Genomic DNA, 25496 nt, shown 5'->3' on the forward strand with positions numbered 1-25496 from the left:
CCTTATTCCATTTCGGTGGGTTTAAAGAAACCTGCGTAGCCAAAATTGAGTCAGAAAGCAGTAAGAGGTACCCATGAAGAGAAACTAATAAAGTTTAACGCCAGGCCCTTTGCACAGGGATCAGCTTTGGCATTTGCTAATACTTTGCATCACAAATACACTGCTGGGACGTAGAATGAGCATTACAACAGATTTAAGAGGAAAAACGGATCATTCGTTCTTCTCATCGTCATCTCTATTTGATATTCGTATTTCTAAGAACTGCAGAAACTGTACAATTTGGTGCTTAAAAGCTAAGTGTAAGACTTACCTTGTACCGTGGCAACCCCTATCAACTTCTCTGCGCTTGCAAAAATCTTACTATTTTACAGTTACCCCCACAGGTAGCAATGCTTTTAGATACAACAAAACTTGGACTTTACTCCCAATAGCTCTTGCATTAGGCTGGAATGTGTAGAGATTGTTCTTTTACCAGGTCCAGGTCCAGGTCCTCAAGTTGCATCACTTCAGTCTTGCATTAGGCTTTTAGATACTTTGTCTCCTCAAGTTGCATCACTTCAGTCTTGCTTCCCTTCACTCACCTTCGCTGGACGTCCTACTGGACCAGGTAATCTCAATCTCTAGCGTCCGTGATGAGCCATCCTTGTTGCTGTCATGGCTGAGGCTGAAAAGACCACTATACGTCCCTTCACTAACAACTTTATCAATTTGGATTGTTACCCTCCCGATAGAGCTCTGAAACAAAGTAATCTATACATCAGAAATGGTGAGTGCGATAGGAGTGACCATTCTATTATCTCATCCTATTGCCAAATGACGCACCTCATAGCGTCAAACCCACTTTATATATCATTTTCACTATAAAGTAGCAATGCAGTTGGTAAAACTGGTGTATGTTGTGGCTGGAAATTAAATGGGTAAAGAACAAAAACTTCACATCGGACATTCAGAACATAAAGCTAGTTACCTTCCCAAATGTGTTTTTGCTTTTGCACAAGATATGTAACTTTTGTCCCTTGGGCGGTACATCAAAAGCCCATGTGAAGCCTTCTTTCCATTCTGGCGACGTACTGTTACTCACAACCTAATCATAAACCATGGACTGTCAATATGAAATGTAACTGACCTGGACAAGAAGCTTTTCAATTCATAGGTTCTTTAAGACATTGCTAAATTTTAATACTTAACCGTTGAGACTTAATTTAGTATTTTAGTTTGATCTGTTGGAAATTGCTAGCAAATATAATCAAGTAAACTGCATGTTGAGTAAAATTCCAAAATGAAAATGAAAAAAAAAAAAAAGGAAAGAAAAGAAACCACACAAAAATATCACAGAAATATTCGTAGCATGAGATCTTCCTTTAATTGGTGTGCAATCTGCATGTTCTTAATATGATTATCTACAGATATCCATGGAACTCAGAGTACTTGATACACATATAGGCTGTGATAGAACAGAACTGTCATCTCAGGATAAGCAAAAGGTTTCAAAAGTGAAACAGATTACAGAATAACAAAAATCTTTGTACTTCATCAACAATCATAAAGTTGTTACCTTTGTTTGCCGTGATGGACCATTGCCAATAGTCAATTGACAAAAAGCATTTGTTCCTCCCATCACCTGTTTTAAATTGTTTGCACGCTTGATGGTGACTGTCAAACAACCTGGTAAGCTATGCAACAGGTTGTCTGCTCTATCGTGGAAACTTGGTGGGCAAGTTTTCATTAGCATCTGTAATATGGGAATGGCTTCAGCTGCAACCATTGCTTGGGACGTAGACACATCCATCGGCATGGTTGACCAAGATTGCTTGAGTAAGCATAGTGTGGTCAATACTGAATCCTGAGCAGCCTCGCTACCAGAGTTCAATGCTGCCACAAGATGAGGGATACAAAGTGTAGCAGCATCAGAAACATGGAGCTTGGGAAAATTAGAAAATATTACATGAATGGTCCGCAGAATTTCCTCATTAGCAGTTGCTGTGGCCCATAATTCCTTCTCCAGTGCAGCTGCATTTCAAGAAATTATATAATGTTTTAGGCAGATAAGAAGAAAAAGAAATACTTGTACTACATTTTATGACAAGAAGAATGGAGATGAGACCAAAAAGCACACAACAAAGATCTAGGATTTGGTTATCTTAAGAAACAGATCATGGAAATTTGGGCCTCCAAAATCATATATCAGAAAGATTTACTGCTGCATTTGAAATGCTACAAGCAAAACTAGTCAGCTGGAAACAACATACCATTGCAGAAACAGTCTGACATCTGGTTGCTTCATATACAGGGTTTGTTTTATTTTATGGCATTAGGCTTTAGGTCTATCGATCTAGTATGCTTATGTTTTCCTTTTGGCTGCTGTACAATTCTTAGCACTATCTTTAGTTTACAGAACTAGCTTCTGAAGTGACACCGAGAATCTAAAGCTTTCAATTAAGTGCTAGCTCCTAAAGTGACACTGAAAAAGTACAGCTGTCAATTTAATACTTCAAGCCTTAACCCAAACTTCAACTTGTGTGGACATTAAAATCAGAATATAAAGAAAAATTGCAGCATAAAATTCCGGAGGTAAAACATTGGAACATAGATTTACATCTGAAGACTCTTTTCTGGGTTTTTAGCAGATTATATATAACATTATTTTAAGATAGGCTTTGGTCGGTTTATGTTTACTTCCATAATAGTTCTTCACAGGACATGGCTGGCATCATTTCAACAGGCTTCCAGAAAAACTAATGAATTAATAAAACAGAAAAAAGTAGTGAAAAGTTACCTGTCAAAGATCTGATAAGCTCGTTTGATACATATTCTTGAAGCGTGTGATTTGAGAATAAAAACCTTATGAGCAGAGATGCCTGTACTGCAATTTCTGAATTTGGGGCTAAAAGCAGTTCTTGAACCATTAAAATTCCACCGGCTTCTGCAACAGCTCTCCTGTTGGTTCTACTGCGCATTACAAAGTTTTGCAATGCACAAATTGCCACCATTTGCATTTCTTCTGTTGGTTGATCTTCAAGTAAACTTATCAGAGCTCGACAGGCTGAGACAGAATCACTCGCTCTAGCTAGTCCTTCATGCTGAGAGAGGTCACCAAGAGCAAGAGCTGCAAGAAGCCTACCAGATTGCGATCTAGTCTGTGGATCCAACAAATATTGTGCCAGAGGTGCAATTGCATACTTGGATACCTTCAGCTCTCGTATCTGGACATTGTTGAAAAGAGCTTCAAGCAATTTTCCTGATGCTTCTTCACACTGGTGAGATCTTAGCAGATCCAAGAGGGCGTCTACTACACCAGCTTCAGCCATCAGTTCTGCACTTGAAATATCAGTCTTTTCATAAACTATAAGTGCATTCAGCGCAAGAGTAACAGTGCTCTCGACTGTTGAATGCAGCATCTTTACGAGAACCACCAGCGGAAGTTTGAAGTAGTAATCGGAGTTAGAGCATAGGACATTGCAGAGAACCATAGCGGCTGACTCCCACAAGGCAACAGGCGGTACAGGGTCATCTTGAACAATAACCTTTGCAAGCTCAAAAATACCACCAGCATCAGCAACTGCTTTTGGCCAGCTTAATGAGATATTTTCCAAAGCCCGAATTGCTGTCTGTTGCAAGTTCAATATACCAATGCCTGCGAGCTGCACAAGAGGCACTACTGCATTTTTCGTTGTTATATCCTTCTTAAAATGCTCTTGTGCAAGGAGATGAGATAATAACTCGGTTCCAAGTTGTTGGATAGCTTGAGCTGGGGATTCAAGAAAGGAAATGAGAGGCTCAATTACCTGGCTAGGAGAAAGATTCAGAACTGCAAGACTTTGTGGCTTCTCTAGAATGTTTACAAGAGCTTGCAAAGCACTGTGCTGTCCCCACAGTCCAAAATCTGACCGCAGTAAAACCATAAAGAGAGGTTCTACAATTTTTGCAGCAGCTGGGTTTTTTGAAATAGCACTACTATTTGTCAATATGCGGAAGAGTTCTGCAATAGTGGAGCATAAGGAACTCGATGCAGTTGGGAGCAGCTCAAGACAATTTTCTATTATGCCTGCTTTGACCATATCCATCTTGCGAGGAGTTCGGTCCTTACCCAACTTAATAAGTGCACAAATACTCGCATCAATGAGCCGCTGATTTGAGCCACAAACCAGATGAACTAGAAGATCAACAAGATCATACGCTGATGCAAGCTCCACCAGCTGCTCATCGTCCAACAACCTCTCAAAAGCACAAACTGCAGATTCCACAGCTCGTTCTGCATCAGATTGCATTAGCATTACTAGGGGCTCTATGCATTCAGAAGCAATTGGCAAAGCTCTGAATTTTGGATCACCAAAAAGTACAAAGCATAACTCGGCAGCATCGCTTTTCAGTTCCAAAGGAGAAGAAGAAGCAAGAATCTTATGTAGACTCCCAAGGGGATTCCCTTCTACATCAGCCATCAGTGATGCTTTTGAATCGCTTTCTGAGGTCAACTTAATCAAGGCGCTAACAGCAACTTGTTGTTCACTTTCTAATGCAGCACCAAGCATGTCAGCTAAAGGCTGAATGGCTTGAATAGATGCTTCAGAATCTCGGATGTTCTCAGCATCAAAAAGTTCATTTAAAGCCCTAGCAGCACTCAGCCTTGCACTTCTTGACCCCAAATGAAGAACAGCAATCAGTTGAATTGTGCAACTAACGGCTGCTTCATACCGGAGAAGGTCAGAATTGCTGAATAGTATTCTCAGTAGCTCAGAAACAGTAGCCTCAGTCAAGTCTTGAGGGCTCAGAGATAAGTACTTTGTTAGAGCCTCCAGCGCGCCAGTTTCGGCCATGATTAATTTGTTTGCATTATTACCATCTGCAAATTGAGTCAAGAGACGCACAGCCAATGGAGGTGCACCTGGTCTATCCGGAAGTGGTTTTAACAGATCTACCAGTAGAGGGATGGTCTTGCGCGCAGTGGAACCAATTCTCACGTCTTCAATTTCAAATAGATATTCCAGGGCAACCTGATCAGGGTTTCTTTCCAATAAAAATTCTTCGGAGAGAGCAACAAGATTCGGCATATCTATTTCAATGTGACCAATCAAGCTCACTAAACCAGCAATTGCACCTGAATTAGCAATAATAAGATTTATTCCCTTGTCCCTCTGACAAACAAGACTAGCTATTGCCTGAGCAGCAAAAAATCGGTCTATCATTTCATCAGATTTCAGAAGATATGCAAGCAAGGGTATAAAACGCATGGTTGTTGGAGAGGATACTACGTCGGCATCTTGGAATAATATAGACAAAAGCAACGCACTGATCCACATGCCCTCTGCATCTTCAAACTCTGCCTGCCATAACAAATTTTTCTTCAGTTCGCTTAACCAAATAAAAACATAAAAAGAGCATGTCAACTGTCACTACTTCCAACTGGAATGGAACAAAGGTGACAATGAAGCAGTTACTTGGTTATCCTTTTCTTTATTTCTTTTTTTTAATTTTGATTTTCTTTACTTTCATATCTGTTGCCAAATATGAGAGGGTAAACTTGCATATTCAAGTGCTCGGTAAATTTTCCATTTAGCAACTCAAGTGGTTTCTAAAAAGATCCAGCATATGTCAAGACATAATAGTGATAAAGATCGCCTTAATGTGAATTGAAAGAGACAGAGAAAGCAGAAAATAACGGAAGATGAGAGATGGCACTTCCGACGAACTCGCTTTGATCGTGATCTAAACACAGGAAGTGGGACATAAATGCTGGCCCTAATTCCAGAAGCACGCAATTAATGCAGATAATACTTCCTAGCCATGTGAATAAGTCAGGTAAAAGAGATATTCAACTGTTTTGAATTGTTTTACAGTACTGACCCCTGCAATCAGTCTATACCAAAGCCAACACAAAAGAAGAATGAACAGAGCCAAGGTCCATAAAATAAAAGCACTCAATAAAATTAGCCAATCAACACTTATTATTTCCAAGTCAAAACCAACCAAGTTCTTCGAAAAAAGGGGTGCAGCACAAAGCCCAATAATGCAACCAGGGGGGGGGGAAGCATACACCACACGAGTGAGATTTATATAACGTCTACCTGGAGATTGGAAGTGTGTCTAGCAAGCTTGTCGGCAAGGGCCTCAAGTCCCCCCGCTTCCACAACAGTGGACTTGCTATTTATATGAAATGATGTAATTATTGATAGCAGCCAAAGGGCAACAGTACCCCCCAAGACTGTTGCTGGATCAGGAACCTCAAACTCATTTTCTTCCCCAAATGGAGTCCTTTCAGTGAAACCCCTAGGGGTTCTGACTTCAATTTCTAAGGAAGAACAATTGGAGTTTTTCTTCATCATGTCAACTAACGCATATATAAGAGGTTTCAAGTATCCAGATGCATAAAGTGCATCCATTGACTGAACTTTATGTTCCTTGGCAGCACAAATGACCAATGCTGTCCCACCAACTCTTACTTCTAGACTGCTAGAATTCATTATTCTATCAGCCAATGCACCTATCGACCTGGATCTTGATACTAACAGGTCACCTAGCAGAATTGGTTGATCTCCACAAAGCCTGGATAAAATTTCTATTACTTTATCTTGGACTAGGGGAGATCCCTCACAGAGGTAATGTATAAGAGGCTCTAAACTAGACGGTACTTCAGCAAGGGCAGTCCATGGGTTGTACGACAAATGTGTGCCTTGTTTTGTCCTAGCAAGAAGTGCAATAGCATCTAAAGCATCTGCAGCATCAGTTCCATCTGCATTCATCGCTTTTAAGGATTCCGCAATAGCCAGAACAGCAAATCGACACTGAGCAGTTCCTATCAGTACATCTCCCACTGGAAAATGCATCAATAGCTGATGAAGCGCACGTGATGCATTTTTCTTACCTTCGAACGATCCTTCTCCTAAAACTCGGGTCAAAGCTGAAACAACATCTTCAGCCAGTGCTTCTGCAGCTATCTCTGGATCAGACAACAGATTGGCTAAAGCAGCTATTGCAGTCTCTGCAGAATCAATAGATGCAGTTTTGGCCAACTTAATTAGTGGTCTTACATCCCCTTCAGCAATATAAGGCATCTTGGTTGTAGATTTTGCTTTTGTTGGACGGGACAAAGCACCCAAGGCTCTAGCTGACTGTGTTGCAACAACTGGAGTATTGCTAGTCAAAAGCTTCATGCAAGGATTAACCACTTCATCTGTTGCGAGGCTATCACAAATATCATGTCGAGTGCTGAATATGTCAGCTAGGACAGAGGCAGCATATTCTTGAGTCTTTTCATTTGAGGAATTTAGAACTTTGACAAGTGACCTTAGCCCTTCGTTAGCAGCAGCCCCTTTACGCACAAGGTCATTCTGAGATGCCATGGTAAGCACATGACCTAACACCTTAATTATATGGGCCTTTGAGCTTGGTGAATCTCCCTTTAGTAATACTAGCAATTGATTTATGGTAGCCGAATCAGCAGTCGCGATTAGCTTTGTTAGGGTCCTAGCTGATGCTTCTTGCCCCTTTGGTCCACCATTTTTGAGAAGCCACAAGAACGAATGTATAGCTCCAGCACTTTCAACGCAGGCACGGATGTCTTCACTATGGCAGCACAGGTTATACATAACATGTGCTGCATCTTCCTTAGCCTTCTGAGACCCCATTTCTAGTAACTGAACAAGTGGCGGAATCCCACCAGCGGCAGTGATTGCCCACTTGCTGTCATCAACTTGGTCAGTTAGGATAGCAAGCATCTCAACAGCATACTCTTGATGTTGTTCACTGGATAACCCCAGCAGTGATATCAGTAACTGAATCCCTTCTCTCTTTCCAATTGCATCCCAGACACTCACTTCATCACAACATAACTGTATCAGGGAGAGTATCAGATACTCTTGTACATCACCGCTGGCCATTGTTATGAGGCCCGTAAGAACCTTCTTAGATTCTGATTGGTGGACCAGATTTGATAGATAAGCATTGCCGTAAAGACTTGCCATGGCCTCAAGGAGACGTTCCTGGACCAACTTATTATCCCGTGGCTTTAGGAGCATTATTAGAATATTCTCAATCTTCGTTGCATCAAAAGGTTCTTCTTCTGCGTTGAGCTCAAAGACCATAAGAGCATAAGCAAGTGCCCCAATTATATCAGCAACAGGAGCAGCTAACCTTGGGGACTGAGAAAGCTCACCCAAATACAACACGAGGGCACACATTCCACCACATATATTGGATAAAGCTTTTATTGTGTGCCACTGGAGCATCTCCCCTCCTTCGCCTTGCATACATTCTTTGGAAGGAGCTACAACAGCCCCTATGAGAATTGGCACACCCTGTGAGTCAACAATAGCTTTCTTTGCTTTGGTTGATTTTAGAGAAAGAACCTCTAAAGCCTCAGCTGCACTGGCACGAACAGTCACATCATTTTTCTGATGTAAGAGGCTTAGGAGAGCTTTGATTGCTCCAGAATCAATTATTTTTGGAATGCTATCACCGAATGCCAACATCACTCGGGCCAATAGAGAAGCTGCATTTGATTGAGCTGAAGCATTATCAGAAGAAAGAAGTCCTACAATAATGTCAACTCCACCACCCTCAAGAGTTGCCTTCCAATGTCCATCTTTATCACCACAGAGATTTCTCAAAGCCCCAGTCACAAATCCTTCTACTGTTTTATCCTGCTTCTGTTTTGGATTAAGCTGCTCCCACAAAGTTGGTACTACACGTTCTGTAACAAATATTTTAGTGCCGATAGGATCATCCGAAAGTCCACTAGATGACACCTGAAAAATTGCTTCTGCAGCTGCCTTCCTTGCTTCAGTGGAATCCGACTTCAACAGTGAAAGTAGAGGTGGAATACATCCACCTAGAAGAACCTTCAACCGCAAGTCGTCATCTTTACATAATACACATAAGGTTGCAGCAACATTTACTTTTGCCAAAGGAGTGCCATTTCTCATAATGAATATGAATAGTGGCATTGCTTGGCCATGCGAACAAATAAGACCTCGTGCTTCCTTTCTTGCTTTGGATATGCCGAGCAAGCGTGCTGTAGTAAGTTCTTTTTCATGTGAAGAAGATTTATTACCATGCAGCTGCTCAATAAGTTCAGCAACCCTTGACATTGTCTTTTCCGGATCATCCATTTCAGCAGTTTCATTGGCCTCACTGGAAGTTTAAACAAAAAAAAGAGGGATAAATTCAGAAAAGCACAGCAGCCGGGAAGTAAAATCTACTTAACTTCAAGCAAAAAAGATAAAGAGTCGTGTGGAACAAATTTAAACCAACCCACAAGCAGCACATGGACATATCTAGCATGCACATGAACGGGGGGAACAGACCTGGTCTTCTGAGAAGAGGATGAAACCTTCCTGTCCCTCAATTCAGGGGAAGAAGATTTTGACATTGGCAACAAGACTCCACCTTGACACTTTTCTTGCTTCCTACAGAATGTGACTACCTTATGGTTAGTGTACGATTCAGTTTTGCTTGATCAATGCCAACTTAAGCCTAAAGAAAAGAGAAAATTCATTAAAGAAAGGGAAATGTGGATAAAGATTTGCTCTCTGCTCTGCTTCACCTGAAATGGAATCAGGGAGGAGCAAGAGGCAGGAGAGGAAGAAAAGTCATATATCTATATATATATGAGTGTGTGTGTATCCTCAAAACCTTCTCTAATTTGTGGCAACAAATGCCCCCAGAATTTTGGTCTAGTGATATGAACGCAGTACGTGAGGTGTGGGTTAGGTGTCAACACGGGTTCGAACTCAGCCGCAAACAAAAGTCTGGTATTTAAGTGGAGAAGGTTAGAGGAGCGGGCCAATTATCCATGGAGTTGCCAATGACCTTCGTGAGTTTCTCGGTTATCAAGAAAAATTATGGCTACAAAAAGATTCCAACTTTACACTCCTTTGCTCATTTTGATTTACAATAAAGAACCAACGCGAGGAAGCCATTTCCAAAATTATGAAAATGTTTCAAATTCCCAATCCAACATAATCCAACTAATCCATAGAAAACACACTTAACAAACTTAAACTTCAAGAAGCTAATAAAAAAGAATTATAAAAAACATGACAACTTTGCAGAATATACTTAAACAAACAAGTGCAACTTACTGCAGTCACAAAATTTCGTCTCAATGCTGCAAACTTGAGCTCCTCTGTTGAAGTTTAACTATTTAGAAGCTGGGAAAACCCCCAGATTTTCACCTAAAATCTTTATGTAAACATATTTATGTACAGAGCTGTACAAGATTTGAACCGATGGGGAAAGTAAAGCTTTTTGCAAAGAAATTCTGCATAAACCCCAAAAAGAAAAGATTAAAAAAGATTAAAAATCGTACCCAGATCTCCATTAATGACATGTATGTTCAGGTGAGTGAGATTCTTATAAATACGTATAAACGTATATGTATGTACTACATGCATATACAACAACAACAACATACCCAGTATAATCCCACAACTACATTACATACCCAGTATAATCCCACAACTACATGCATATACAATTTGGTAAATTGGGGATTAATTAAAATTGAGAAAAATTAATTAATAAAGCTGTAGAAAGGACAAGACAAAGAGATCAGATCAGAGGAAAGCATTCCAATGAAAATTTCAGAAAATGAGATGGAATGATAATATGTTTATGTATGTATATATTAGAGGATCAACCCATTATGACATGAAATAAATAACTTAATTTTTTTAATGGGAAAAAGTAATTCAATATAAAAAGAAAAGGTTCCAGAAAAATGCACCTTTTTGTGTGAAATTAACTGTTTCAGCAGAAGAAGAACATCATCTATGGAGGGAGACAAGGAAGCGTAGAGAGAGAAAATCTGTAAGAGAGAGAGAGAGAGAGAGATGGGAGAGTGAAGTCTGCTCTTTTGCTTTTTTCTTCTCTCTCTGTCTTTTTTCATTTTCTCTTGAGGTGTTTTTATAATTAACGTATTTATATTTCCTTTGTGTTAAAGTAACGAAGACTCTATACTAGTCCCGTCAACTAATGTATAATGCATGTTTATTGTAAATAATACTATTATGTATTGATAAAAATATGTATATTGTTATAAATATATTATATTATGAATGTTCATTTAGTACTCCGTTGTAAATAATCTTCCTTAAGAAGCTTATCCATATGAGACTCCACCGTAAATATGTTTATCCATTTAGTACTCTATTGGAAATAAGCTTCCTGAAGAAGCTTATCACTTCGGTACCCGGTTATGGATAAACATTACCCTAGGTAGAAGATTATCCATACCGGGTATAATAAGCTTATCCATTCAGTACTCCGTTATGGATAAACATTGCTCTCAGTAGAAGATTATCCATATCTGGTATAGTATCAGCTTGCAGTAGCAGCTTACACAGCAACTTGCAATAGCAGCTTACGCAGCAGCTTGTAGTAGTAGCTTACACAACAACTTCCTTTCTTCTATAAATAGAAGAGATTTCAGTTCATTATGTACATCAGTTTGAATTCGAATAATATAACAGTTTCTCTCTATACTTGTCTTTACTTTACAGTCTTTATTTTATAACACGTTATCAGCACGAGACTCTGACATCTCGAGCAAATACTTTGAAAGTATTAGAGGTAAGAACTTTCTTTTCCTAAATAATGTCAAATCTTTCTAAACTTGAATTTGTAGCCCTGGATATATCAGGCAAAAGCTACATGTCTTGGGTGCTTGATGCTGAAATTCATCTTGATGCGATGTGTCTGGCAGACACCATCAAGGATAAAAATCAGGCATCAAACCAAGACCGTGCCAAAGCAATGATATTCCTACGCCATCACCTTGATGAGGGCCTGAAAATGGAATATCTCACTATTAAAGATCCAGTCATACTGTGGAATAATTTGAAAGATAGATATGACCACCTGAAGATGGTCGTTCTTCCACAGGCACGTTATGATTGGACTCATCTAAGGCTACAAGATTTTAAATCTATCAGTGAGTATAATTCTGCTATGTTCAGAATTATTTCCCAATTGAAATTATGTGGTGATAATATTACTGATCATGATATGTTGGAGAAAACTTTCACCACTTTTCATGCCTCGAATATGCTCCTGCAGCAGCAATATCGAGAGATGGGATTTAAAAAGTATTCTGAACTTATCTCACATCTTCTTATAGCAGAGCAACATAATGGGCTATTAATGAAAAATCATGAAAGCCGACCTATTGGTTCTTGTCCATTCCCTGAAGTGAATGAGACGAACTTCCACCAAGCTAAACGTGGAAGAGGTCGTGGCCCCAGTCGTGGTCATGGCCGTGGTCGGGGAAGAAACCCCAATCATGGTAATAATAATGCACCAAAGAAGCCTCCTCACCACCAGCAGTGGAAAAGGAAGGAACAAAAGCATGAAGCGGTGCAAGCGCCAAATGCAGAAAATGCATGCTATAGATGTGGAGGAAAAGGGCACTGGTCACGTACTTGTCGTACGCCAAAGCACCTGGTTGAGCTTTATCAAGCCTCCCTGAAGAAGACAGAGAAAAATGCTGAAGCAAATTTTATTTCTGAAGATAATTTAGACTTCATGCATTTGGATGTAGCTGATTACTTTGCACTCCCAGAAGGAGAAACAAGTCATGTAATCGGTAGTGAATCTGTAGAAATGTAAATATTTTAATTTTTGTTGTTTGTAATAGATAGTATGGTTATGTAATTGTTGTACATAAATAAAAGTTATGCTTTGATAATGATGTTTACTATAATATATTTTATTTATGTTATTTTGAAGAATATGGATAACCCTCAAATTATGTTTGGATCAAAGACAAATCATGAAGATATTTGTGTTATTGATAGTGGAACAACTCATGCCATATTCAACGATCAGAAATACTTTTCTTATTTGCATAAGGAAAAAGCAAATGTTTCAACAATTTCTGGTAATATAAGTTTGATTGAAGGCTCCGGAAGAGCCATAATATTTCTGTCTAAGGGAACAAAACTTATTATAGACAATGCATTGTTCTCCTCCAAGTCCCGAAGAAACTTGTTGAGTTTTATAGATATCCGCCGAAATGGGTATCATGTTGAGACAATAGATGAAATGAACAGGGAATATCTTTGTATTACAAAGAATATTTCTGACCAGAAATGCATTGTAGAAAAGTTACCAACTTTATCTTCTGGCTTATACTATTCAAAAATTAGTATAATTGAAGCACACTCTATCGTAAACCAGAAGTTTACGGATTCAAATACTTTTGTGCTTTGGCATGGCCATTTGGGCCATCCCGGATCAATAATGATGAGACGAATTACTGAAAATTCGAGTGGGCATCCATTAAAGAACTTGAAGATTCTTACAAATGACGAATTTTCTTGTGATGTTTGTTATCAAGGAAAAATGATCACTAGACCATCACCAATGAAGGTTGGTATTGAATTCCTTGCCTTTTTAGAGCGTATACATAAGGATATATGTGGACCTATTCATCCACCAAGTGGGTTGTTTAGATATTTTATGGTCCTAATAGATGCATCTTCAAGATGGGCTCATGTGTTCCTACTATCATCTCGCAACCTGGCGTTTGCAAAGCTATTAGCCCAAATAATTCGATTAAGGGCACAATTCCCATATTATCCTATAAAGGCTATTCGCCTTGATAATGCCGGAGAATTCTCATCTCAAGCTTTTGATGATTATTGTCTATCCGTTGGGATAAAAGTTGAACATCATATAGCTTATGTTCATACTCAAAATGGCCTTGCAGAGTCATTTATTAAACGCCTGCAATTGATAGCAAGACCACTACTTATGAAAACAAAATTGCCCACTACTGCTTGGGGCCATGCTATCTTGCATGCAACATCACTTATCCGTCTCAGACCGACATATTATAATAAATATTCTCCGTCACAATTAGTTTTTGGTCATGAACCAAATATTGCCCATCTACGAATTTTCGGATGAGCTGTATATGTGCCAGTAGCACCACCACAACGTAGTAAGATGGGACCACAAAGAAGGATAGGAATATATGTTGGGTTTGAATCACCCTCTATTATTCGCTATCTTGAACCATTAACAGGAGATTTATTTACTGCTCGATTTGCAGATTGTCGGTTTGATGAAACAAATTTTCCACAATTAGGGGGAGAGAAAAAGGAAATCAAAAGAGAAATTGTGTGGAAAATTTCATCATTATCTCACTTTGATCCCCGTACCCCTATATGTAATCAGGAGGTCCAGAAGATCATCCATTTACAGAATATAGCAAATCAAATGCCAGACGCATTTACTGATTTGAAAAGGATAACTAAGTCACATATCCCAGCAGAGAATGTGCCTATCCGAATTGATGTCCCAGTAGGACCATCTACTAGCATGAGAGATAGTGAACCTAAAGCACGCCTGAAGCGTGGTAGGCCTTTGGGTTCTAAGGATCGAAATCCTCGAAAAAGAAAATCGACAAATGATCAAAACGATACTATGAAGGGATCTCCTGAAGAGACCCAAAATCTGATTAGTTCTGAGATTCCTGAAGAAATTAATGAACCCGAAGCTCATGTGAGTGAGGAACTTTTAATAAGTTCGATCGGTGATGAGATTAATTTAAATCGATCTGAAATAGTGGTGGATAATATTTTTGCATATAATGTTGCACTTAATATTATGCAAGATAGTGAGGATCTTGAACCTCGATCTGTCGAAGAATGTCGACAAAGATCTGATTGGCCAAAATGGCAAGAGGCAATTCAATCGGAATTGAAGTCACTTGCTAAAAGAGAGGTCTTTGGACCAGTAGTCCAAACACCTGCTGGTATAAAACCAGTTGGTCATAAATGGGTTTTTGTGCGAAAAAGGAATGATAAAAATGAAGTTGAAAGATACAAAGCTCGCCTTGTTGCACAAGGATTCTCACAACGACCTGGAGTCGATTTTGATGAAACATATTCACCTGTTATGGATGCCATAACATTTCGATATCTCATCAGTTTAGCACTACATGAAAAGCTTGAAATACATCTAATGGATGTAGTTACAGCTTATCTGTACGGTTCACTTGATAATGAAATTTATATGAAAATCCCTGAAGGATTTAAAATGCCTGAAGCAAAATCTCAGGAAATGTATTCAATCAAATTACAAAGATCTTTGTACATTTTAAAGCAATCTGGGCGCATGTGATATAATCGCCTTAGTGAATATTTGCTGAAATAAGGTTACATAAATGATGTTATTTGTCCATGTATTTTTATAAAGAAAATGGCATCAGAATTTGTTATACTTGCTGTTTATGTTGATGACATAAATCTTGTTGGAACTCCAGAAGAGCTCCAAAAGGCAATTGAATATCTTAAGAAAGAATTTGAGATGAAAGATCTTGGAAAGACAAAACTTTGTCTTGGTCTGCAAATTGAACATTTAGCAGACGGGATCTTTATCCATCAATCTGCCTATACAGAAAGGGTCTTAAAACGCTTTTACATGGACAAAGCGCACCCATTGAGTACACCAATGGTTGTTCGATCACTTGAAGTGAATAAGGATTTGTTCCGACCTCCAGAAGAGGACGAGGAACTCCTTGGTCCCGAAGTACCCTATCTCAGTGCAATTGGTGCACTAATGTATCTTGCTAATGCTACAAGGCCTGACATAGCATTTTCTGTTAATTTACTAGCAAGATATAGTTCTTCTCCTACACGGAGACATTGGAACGGGATTAAGCATATATTGCGATATTTAAAGGGAACTCTTGATATGGGTTTGTTTTATGCTAACAAAGATAGTGCAGACCTTGTTGGTTATGCAGATGCAGGTTATTTATCTGATCCCCATAAAGCTCGATCTCAAACCGGCTACGTATTTACATATGGAGGTACTATCATATCATGGCGCTCCACAAAGCAATCTATTGTTGCTACTTCTTCAAATCACGCTGAGATAATAGCTATTCATGAAGCAAGTAGGGAATGCGTATGGTTGAGATCAATAATTCATTTTATTCGAGAAAAATGTGGTTTGGAATGTGAGAAAAGACCCACAATTTTATACGAAGACAATGCTGCATGCATAGCCCAATTGAAGGGAGGATTTATAAAAGGAGATAGAACGAAGCACATTTCACCAAAATTATTCTACACACACGATCTTCAGAAAAGTGGTGACATTGATGTGCAACAAATCCGTTCAAGTGATAATCCAGCAGATTTATTCACTAAATCTTTGCCAACTTCAACTTTTGAGAAGATGGTATACAAGATTGGAATGCGGAGACTCAAATATTTGAAACAAGGTTTTCATCAGGGGGAGTAAAATACGCGATGCACTCTTTTTCCCTTACTAAGGTTTTTTCCCATGGGGTTTTCCTTATAAGGTTTTTAATGAGGCACCTAGCAATGCGTATTACTAAATATGTGTACTCTTTTTCCTTCACTAGGATTTTTTCCCACGTGGTTTTTCCTAGTAAGGTTTTAATGAGACACATTATCTTTTAGTGAACATCCAAGGGGAGTGTTATAAATATATTATATTATGGATGTTCATTTAGTATTCCGTTGTAAATAATCTTCCTGAAGAAGCTTATCCATATGAGACTCCACCGTAAATATGTTTATCCATTTAGTACTCTATTGGAAATAAGCTTCCTGAAGAAGCTTATCACTTCGGTACCCGGTTTTAGATAAACATTATCCTAGGTAGAAGATTATCCATATCGAGTATAATAAGCTTATCCATTCAGTACTCCGTTATGGATAAACATTGCTCTCAGTAGAAGATTATCCATATCTGGTATAGTAGCAGCTTACACAACAGCTTGCAGTAGCAGCTTACACAGCAACTTGTAGTAGCAACTTATATAGCAGCTTGTAATAGCAGCTTACACAGCAGCTTGTAGTAGCAGCTTATACAGTAGCTTGCATAGCAGCTTACACAGCACCTTTCTTTCTTCTATAAATAGAAGAGATTTCAGTTAATTATGTACATCAGTTTGAATTCGAATAATATATCAGTTTCTCTCTATACTTGTCTTTACTTTACAGTCTTTATTTTATAACATATATTTCCTTTTGATTAACGATTCTACTTTTTTGTCTATAATTCACAATTTTAAGAAGAAGAAAAACCGGCGAAGTGCAGCAATAGCCACTTTAAGGCCGCTATTTAAAATATATTCACAATTTATAATGTATTTAAATATTAGCCAATTCACCCAAACTTCATGACTAAGTATCCTAAACTTAAAAATTAAGGACTTAGTATCCTGAATTTTTGAGCTGCTAATTTGAAATTCAGGACATAAGATTCGAACTTTAGGACACAATGTCCTGAAGTTTGAGCGAAATTGACTAATCTTTAAATACATTGTAAATTGTGAATATATTGTAAACGACATGCTTAAAAGTGGCTACCTAGTGTCATTTCCGCCAAAAGAAAACATCCATTAATATATATATACACATACTATATAATAATATACACATTATTTTATATCATTGGATTTGTATCATACAAGACACTTTTTGAGATTATTTTGGATATAATTATTGTATACGGTAAAATTGGAGGGTCCAATTTTCCATCGTTACGACGCCTCGTAAGCACATCTCGAAGGCTCGAGACCACGGTTGAGTTTCATCCCTCGGGAGCAATCGACGCTCGACCTCGGGGCAGTATTAGACCGACGGATACAGAGAGTAAGTGGGGAGTTCCCAAGGCGTGTTGCTAGAACCGACAAAGTCTGTCAGGCTAGGCTAAGCTCGCATCATGGCATTGACTAGTTGTATCATCTCCATATATTTGTAATTAATGTCTTTTGTACTATATTGGGATTCCTCTCATATATAAAGGGGATCCTTATCATTTTGTAATGATCTGCTGCTCAAAACTAAATACACAAGAACATTCTCTCTGCTTTCTAACATATCCTCTTGATCTCATTACTTCATTTATTGCTTATATTATTGTGTTCTATTTATTGTTCATCATTTATTGTTTATTATTCGCCATAAAGAGTCGTCATTGATTTTATTCTAACTGTTAGTCTCTATCGACCGCCCTCAGCGGACATCTGACTCGACCTCGAGGCCCCGAATAAGCAATCTCGAGACCCCGATGACAGCGATTCAATTTGGTTAATATTTCATTTTTAAGCTCTTACCTTGATTTCGAGTATCTCACTTAACATTTATTGCCCTAACAACTAGCATAAAAATAGATCACGTATTTTTAGAACCACTAAATCAAATTTAATTGTTATTACCATTTTTACGGTAAACAATTATATTCATTTTTCTTTTTATGGTTGAATGAAACAACATATGCGTTAAGCATAAAAGAATTGTTCTTCTTACAATAGAATTAGGAAAGAGTAGTCTTTTGTATTAAACATCCTCAAGTTAACGGGGCTCTGGCGGTCCCGGGCCTGGCGGTCCCGGTCTTCGTGGGCCTAATGGGTGGAACCGGCCCGTGACGGGCCTAAGCCCACATGGTCATGTGCTTAACGGGCCGGGCTCGTGGGCTTCGCGGGCCTAGCGGGCTTTTTTTTTAATTTTTTTTAAGACAATTTCTTGTAGTATCATGGCTATATTAAAAATATATATGTAGTATATATGTATATCTAATTATTAAAGTGCTTGACGAAAAAGAAAATAACAAAACAATAGTAAAACACTAAATTGTCATGCATAAATATCACTTCTTGAAGTATATTATATTGTATCTTATGTATATATATTCTCTTATATATTTTCTTTTAGTATATGTATTGTATCTTATGTATATATATTCGCATAATAATATATTTTCTTGTAGTATATATATTGTATATTATGTATATATTGTAGCATAATATATTTTCTTGTAGTATATTATATTGTATCTTATGTATATATATTCTCTTATATATTTTCTTATAGTATATATATTGTATCTTATGTATATATATTCTTCAGGGCCTTGCTTCTCGGCCTACAAGGTACATATTTTTATTCTTCTTTTTAGTATTTTTAGTCTCTCTCCCTAGCCGTGACTATGTCCGGCTAAACAGATTCATATCTATGTTGAAGAACTAATTTCTCTTGCATATTAACCATGAAGAATCCAGACTCTTTCAAAATATAAAGAAATTTTAATATAGTTTCTTGATTTGGTTCCAAGATGGTGGTACAGTCGGTTCTGGTACTACTCCTATTGGCTTTGCCTTAGTGGCTACGTCTAGCCAGCTGTGACATTAAAGCCCGCTGAAGTTGTCAAAAGGGCTACCTCTTTCACAGTTAGAACTGCTAGACACATGGGCTCAGTAAGAGTATGTATCGGGCTTAGACAGGCCCCTTGCTTGGGTAAAAGGATATAGATCCTTCCATACAGTCATTAAACTATAATAGAATTTTCGTATATTTCGAATCCTTATTGGTCGTGCGGACTACCGCCAACCTTTAAAGTGTACTAAAGCAGCTAGATCTGGATGGCCGTGCGGACTACCGCCCGCCTACCTAGACCCTGGTGTAAAATGGTAGTAGATTTACCTCAAAACCTTGATTTATTAAATAAATGGACAATTCCTAAAGTTTCTATAAAAACCATTTATGATTATGGTTGGTTTGATAAACTTTCTTCTAAACAATTGATAAAAACGACTGAACAGTCTTTAGCATTAAATTCGTCTGAACAAACTATTCGTTTGTTAAACAAGCATGATATAGATTTATATAAACATCATTACCATTATGTGCATATTGGTATGGTTCAAATTGCATTTAAACCTTTAACCCTTAAAGGATTACCAGAGACCTTTTTAGCAGCTCTTAGAGATGCTAGAAATCTGAATTTCAGACAGTCTCTAATGGGTTCGATAGAATCTACAGTGGCCTATGGTCCAGTATATTTTAATACTCAACCCAATCTGCAACTATCTCTTTCTGATGTTAATATTCTTGATGCTTTGACTTTAAATGTGAAAACGCATGGTTATAATTATGCGCCTGGTTCTGAACTTATATGTCTGTCCTATAGGATTTATTTCAAACTATTATCTACTTTGAATCCTAGATGTAAGTTATACGATACTTCGGATCAGACCATATTGGTCGAAACCAATTTTGCAAAGTCCAAGGTTACCACTAGGAGACCTATCAGGTGGGAGGAAATTAATTTTCCAACTACATGGACTTTAAATTCAGTCATATCCCCAAGTCAGATTACTAACGACTTGTCAAATACTGAATTTTCGCATGTTACTCAAAATCCAGATGGTAGGATTTGTATTCAATTTGATGATAAGTCTACTATTTATAATAGACATTCATTTTCTAATCATAGACTTCTACCTGCTATTCAACATATTTCCCCTGTTGAACCAGTTTACGGTCCAGCTCGCAATCGTGCGGCTTCTTTACACACTATTGCTAGTGATAAGCCTGATCAAAAGGTTAAAAGGGTTGAAAGGGTTAAGATTAACCCTCAAACAAATATTGTTCAAGATAATGACAATATTTCAGATAAGGATATTCCTTCTTTATCCGAGATGGATTTCGACCCCAATAATATTTAATGATTCCACACCAAATTGATTTTAGCCCCGGTTCTCGGGCCCGTATTTATATTCAAAAGGAATTTTTTAGTGAAAAATGGAACCAGTTTAAAACATGGTTTTTTGATACTTATAGTAAAGATGATTTAAATAATATATCTCAAGAATTTTATGAAGCTTGTGCCTTGCATAATCAAATTATGTATTTTGTTCCTTAGTTTATAACAACATATTTACCTCTTTATATAAAGGTATTAGAAAGATCTTATAAAGACGGGAGTGGTAATATTACTAAAGCAATTTATCCTCCTTTGAGGGGCCGTTACATATAAATGGACTTGTGTTTTAATAGAATCTAATAATTCTTGTCCATATAACGTCTTTGTTTTGGGATCAGTCTTCATCAATTTGTCCCAAAAATTATTGTAGAATACCCTATATAAACAAGGGATTTGTTCTTCCGTATAACCTAATTCCGGAGTCCATTTATGGATCCAGGGGATTGAAAATTCAATAAAGAAGTAGATTTGATCAATTTTTTCTAGGTAGCAGATATGATCTGCGTGGTATAACTCTGTTAAGAACGGCGAAGCTTTTGTCCATTCTTTGTATAACTTTAGAAATGGTTCGGGCAAAATCTTGGTAGTAGGACCGTGGTATGACCACCAGTTTAAAAACCAGTTAGGGATAGGTCCTGTAAATACCTTTGCGCATACTTTGATAAACCAAGTATGCTTATGTCTCTCATTGTTATAATAAAGCACCCTATCAAATGCTTGAATATAATCCCAATAAGTGAAATTCATAGGTGATTTATTAAGGCTTATCTGCCTTTCTTTCATTGTTGAAATACCCCATTCTTCAACAGATATAATCTGTTTGATAATGACTTTTGAAAAGTTATAAACATTTTCATTCGTGTTATAACCCGAAAAGTGCTGGAATTCTGCACTACCTGTACTGATCAGGATAGTTTCATAATAGGTGCGGGTTTTATATGATTCACCCGGATAGTATAATCCATTAATCAGATATCTCTGAAATATTTTCCACGGTTCTTCTTTTCTCTGAATCTCAGAGTTTTCAAGGAGAAATATCATTTCTCTCTTTGGTAACTTTTCATATGACTTGATATCGTCATTGTCTTCCTCTTTAGCAATTGAAGCAAAAGTATCACTTTGCTTTTTGGATGCTAAATAAGCCTGCAGATGTCCATATAACGGACTATCTTCTGGAATATCTTCCAGATGTATAGAATGTCCTGAGGATTCTCCTGTATGCGGCACCTTTGAGTTTATCAAACTCTTTTTTCCTCTTTGTATTACTGGAGAGTTTGATGAGGATCCGTATGACGATCCCTGAGAATAAGTCCTACTAGGGGAAGATCTTCCCCTACCTCTGCCCCTGGTGACCCATGAAGGGTCCATTCTGCGGAAATTGCAAATCATTATTAATTAAAAAGTGATTGCAAATCATTATTAATTAAAAAGGATAGCATAATTCTAGTGCTGATATCATCTTGACCGAAGGGACACACATTTTCAATTAACTGAAGAATATCAATAACTTCTTGAAAATTAGAGTGTTCTTCTTCCCTTGTTTTAATAATGTCAGCCATAATAATATCAAGTATAACTTCTTGTAAGTCTCTATTTAATTTAATCACTTTAAGAATAGTGATCAGTACCTTATCATCAAAAAACATGGTATAATAATTCATAATCTATTCTAAATATTCCCGGGATAGAAAATCCGGAAGGGAATTATCAATTCCTTTTTTGTATTGTATTTCAAAATCGAAAGGTGCTAGCTGAGCCTGCCATCTAGCAAATATTAATTTTGAAGCATCGTGCTTAAAATCTTTGTCAAACATGTATTTAACAGATTGAGCATCAGTTTTTATCAAAAACTTTTGGTTGTATAAGTCGTCTTGAAATTTTAATACACACTTAACAATTGTTAACATTTCATGCGCCACAGTAGCGTATTTCTTCTGGGCTTCGGTCCATTTACCAGAGTGAAATCTTATTAAGTATTCACTCTTATTATTGGGATTTACTTGTTTCAAAATCCCTCCATATCCAACATTAGACGCATCTGTCTCGATAATCTTTTGCCAAGTAGGATTGGCAAGGGTTAAACAAGGTAAAGATTTAACACGCCCTTTAATACTTTTGACTAACTCAGTATGTTGGTTAGTCCAAGGGTGTTTATGATCTTTCTTCAGCCGATCGTATAGAGGGGCTAGATCTCGTGACAAACTTTTATAAAAAGGGGATATATAATTCAGACTTCCCAAAAATCTTTGTAATTGAGTCCTGTCAGTGATAACATCAGGAAATTTTGAGGCAAAATCAATAGATCTTTGTATTGGGGTAATTTTTCCCTGGCAAATATTATGACCTAGAAAACGAACATTTGTTTGGAATAGACTCATCTTAGATTTAGAAATTACTAAACCGTTTTGTATAACAATTTTCTTGAAAATATCAAGATGCTTGATATGCATCTCCAAAGTTTTGGAAAACACTAATATGTCGTCAATATAAACGATGATAAAATTCAAATATGGGTTAAAAATATCATTCATAATTTTTTGAAATTCAGAAGGGGCATTTTTTAAACCAAATGGCATAACATTCCATTCATATTGTCCAAATGGAACATTGAAAGCAGTTCTATAAGTATGCTCTTTAAATATTTGAATTTGCCAATAACCAGATTTTAAATCAAATTTTGAAAATATATTGGCGTCATATAACCTAGATAGCAAGTCCCTTTTATTAGGGATAGGATACCTAATCCATTTTAGATGTTTATTTAATGGTTTATAATTTATAACTAAGCGAGGAATACCTCGTTCCTTTTCTGCCGCATTATTAACATAAAAGGCAGAACATGACCAAGGAGATTTTGAGGGTTTTATCAAACCCTTTTGTAACAAACTATCAATCTCGTTTTTGCAGAATTCAACTAGCTCAGCATTCATCTGGCAAGGTCGAGATTTAGTAGGAATATCATCCTCAGAGAAGGTTTCTTCGTATGGAAGAGTTACAATATGCCTTTTCCTGTTCCAAAAGGCACTAGGGTGATCGGCGCAAACATCAACGGCCATTTTTTCAGCAATCAATTTAATCTTCTGCTGAACTTTTGCAGATTGTATAGTATCGAATATATTCATACTAAGAATTTCTAATTGTAATGAATCAACATGCCTTTGTTTCATATTAATCAAGGCATTAATATCTCTAGTTACGGGATCTGTAACAAAGGAATAGCTTATCTTTTTATCTTGATAATTAGCAGAAAAACCATGTTCATCTATACTCGTAGAAGATACACAACCTATACAGCCAGAAATGATATTATCTGACAGAGATATCGACAAGGTGGAAGAATTCCTCCAACAAATGCACAATTTGGACAAAAAGAAGACTTGACAGCTTATCAGCCGCCAGGACCCACTTAAACAGTAGATACACTGTTCATCCACAGTAGAAACACTGTTTATCTACAGTAAAAACACTGTGTAGGGACCCAGATGTGGGACCCATTTTACTATTCAAGATTCTTTTTTTTGTTATATAAGGATGCTTCTTCATTTGAAGAAGGAGAGCCGAAAAACCCCCCTCTCTCTCTACTTTCTCTCTCTCTCTCTCAACCAACCCCCTTTGTAAACACTTAGTTCATAGCTTAGTTTATAGTTTGTAAATCAAGTTCAAGAATTAATAAAAGTTTTGAAGTTCATCTTCAGGGCCTTGCTTCTCGGCCTACAAGGTACATATTTTTATTCTTCTTTTTAGTATTTTTAGTCTTTTGAAAATATCTAGTAGGAATCAATCCTTCCTGAATGCAGCTTACATCTGCACCACTATCAATCATAGCTATATCAGTTATAGAAAAATTATTATCAATCAAAATAGTACATTTAATATACCATTTGTGTGCAGTAATAATTTGCATCATACCTAAAAATAAATCAGATTTTTCATCAGAAATTTCTTTTCCTTTATCATCAGAAAATCCTTTAGTCGAAGATTCAGGTAGAGAATTATTCGTCTCAATTTGAGTAATACGGTGATCACAAATCATTTGATTTTGCTTAAGAGACTTAATATCTCTTTTCAAATTTTCTATTTCTTCTTTTAAATCATCAAAAGAAGTATCTCGACTAGGAGTAGTGGACTTTTGAAGTCTTCTATTTATTTCAGATAAAGAATATGGTGCAAAGTGTTCAAATTCGTTTTTGTATTTTTCAACAGATTTTGAACTACTAGAACTTGAACTTGCAGCTAAAGTAATAATTTTTTCACGAAGTTTTTCATCAGTAACTTCTTTTAAAAGTTCTATTACATTGTCAGATGTAATAGTTTTTATATTAAGATCATCAAATTGTGATTTCAATTTATAAAATTCATCACTATCACAAGCACAAATATCATTTTTGCATGTAGTGCAAGAAATATCTACATTTTTATTATTATCAGAAAAATCAATTAACTCAACTTCAGCTTCAGATTCAGTCTCTGAGTAATAGTCAGATTCTGATCCCGAAGTGTATAACAAGCCATAAACCTTATCGTGTAACTCATCATCGAGTTCTAAGGTTTTTAGCTTTTGAAGCTTGCAGTTTGGAGAAATATGACCAAACTTTCCACACTTATAACACTTAATATCAGCGAGATCACGTTTGGATCTATTCTTCGCAAATCGAGTAGATTTCCTGTTCGCTTTTCTAGTATCACGTTCTTCCTTAGGCCTATATCTAGACCTCTTTTTCTTATACGGGCTATCCGGGTTAGGGTACCTATGATATTTGGTTTTCTTCTTCCTATTTTGAGTGGAAGTTCCGGGTAAACCAAACTGGGTACAAAAGTCACCTACTTGGGACCTTTCTTTAAGCTTATCTATCTTAAGCTGTCTAGAAAGTCTTAGCTCATTACATAATTTAAGACCTTCTTCTGTACAAACACCTATAAGCTTACCATAGGTATAATTATTATACAGAATCTCTCCGCAACTACCCTTTAAC

The 25496-nt window shown here is 37.2% G+C and overlaps 1 protein-coding gene across 4 annotated transcripts; it reads right to left on the reverse strand.

Moving 5' to 3' along the window:
* Nucleotides 1–88: 88 nt before the first annotated feature.
* On the reverse strand, nt 89–10882 carry LOC104242394 (protein CELLULOSE SYNTHASE INTERACTIVE 3-like). Of its 4 annotated transcripts, XM_009797438.2 has the most exons (8): nt 10721–10882; nt 10077–10255; nt 9300–9401; nt 6063–9126; nt 2777–5321; nt 1556–2010; nt 968–1084; nt 89–735 (listed from the first exon to the last, which is right to left on the reverse strand). In XM_009797438.2, exons 3-8 carry the CDS (start codon nt 9362–9364, stop codon nt 574–576), a joined length of 6408 nt encoding a protein of 2135 aa, XP_009795740.1. In that variant the 5' UTR covers nt 9365–9401; nt 10077–10255; nt 10721–10882; the 3' UTR covers nt 89–573. The 4 variants fall into 4 exon arrangements, with proteins under 4 accessions (XP_009795740.1, XP_009795741.1, XP_009795742.1 ...); XM_009797439.2 differs by lacking the exon at nt 10077–10255; XM_009797440.2 differs by lacking the exon at nt 9300–9401.
* Nucleotides 10883–25496: the final 14614 nt, after the last annotated feature.

Source organism: Nicotiana sylvestris, chromosome 4 (assembly GCF_000393655.2).
Source record: "Nicotiana sylvestris chromosome 4, ASM39365v2, whole genome shotgun sequence".
In the NCBI taxonomy this organism is placed as follows: Eukaryota; Viridiplantae; Streptophyta; class Magnoliopsida; order Solanales; family Solanaceae; genus Nicotiana; species Nicotiana sylvestris.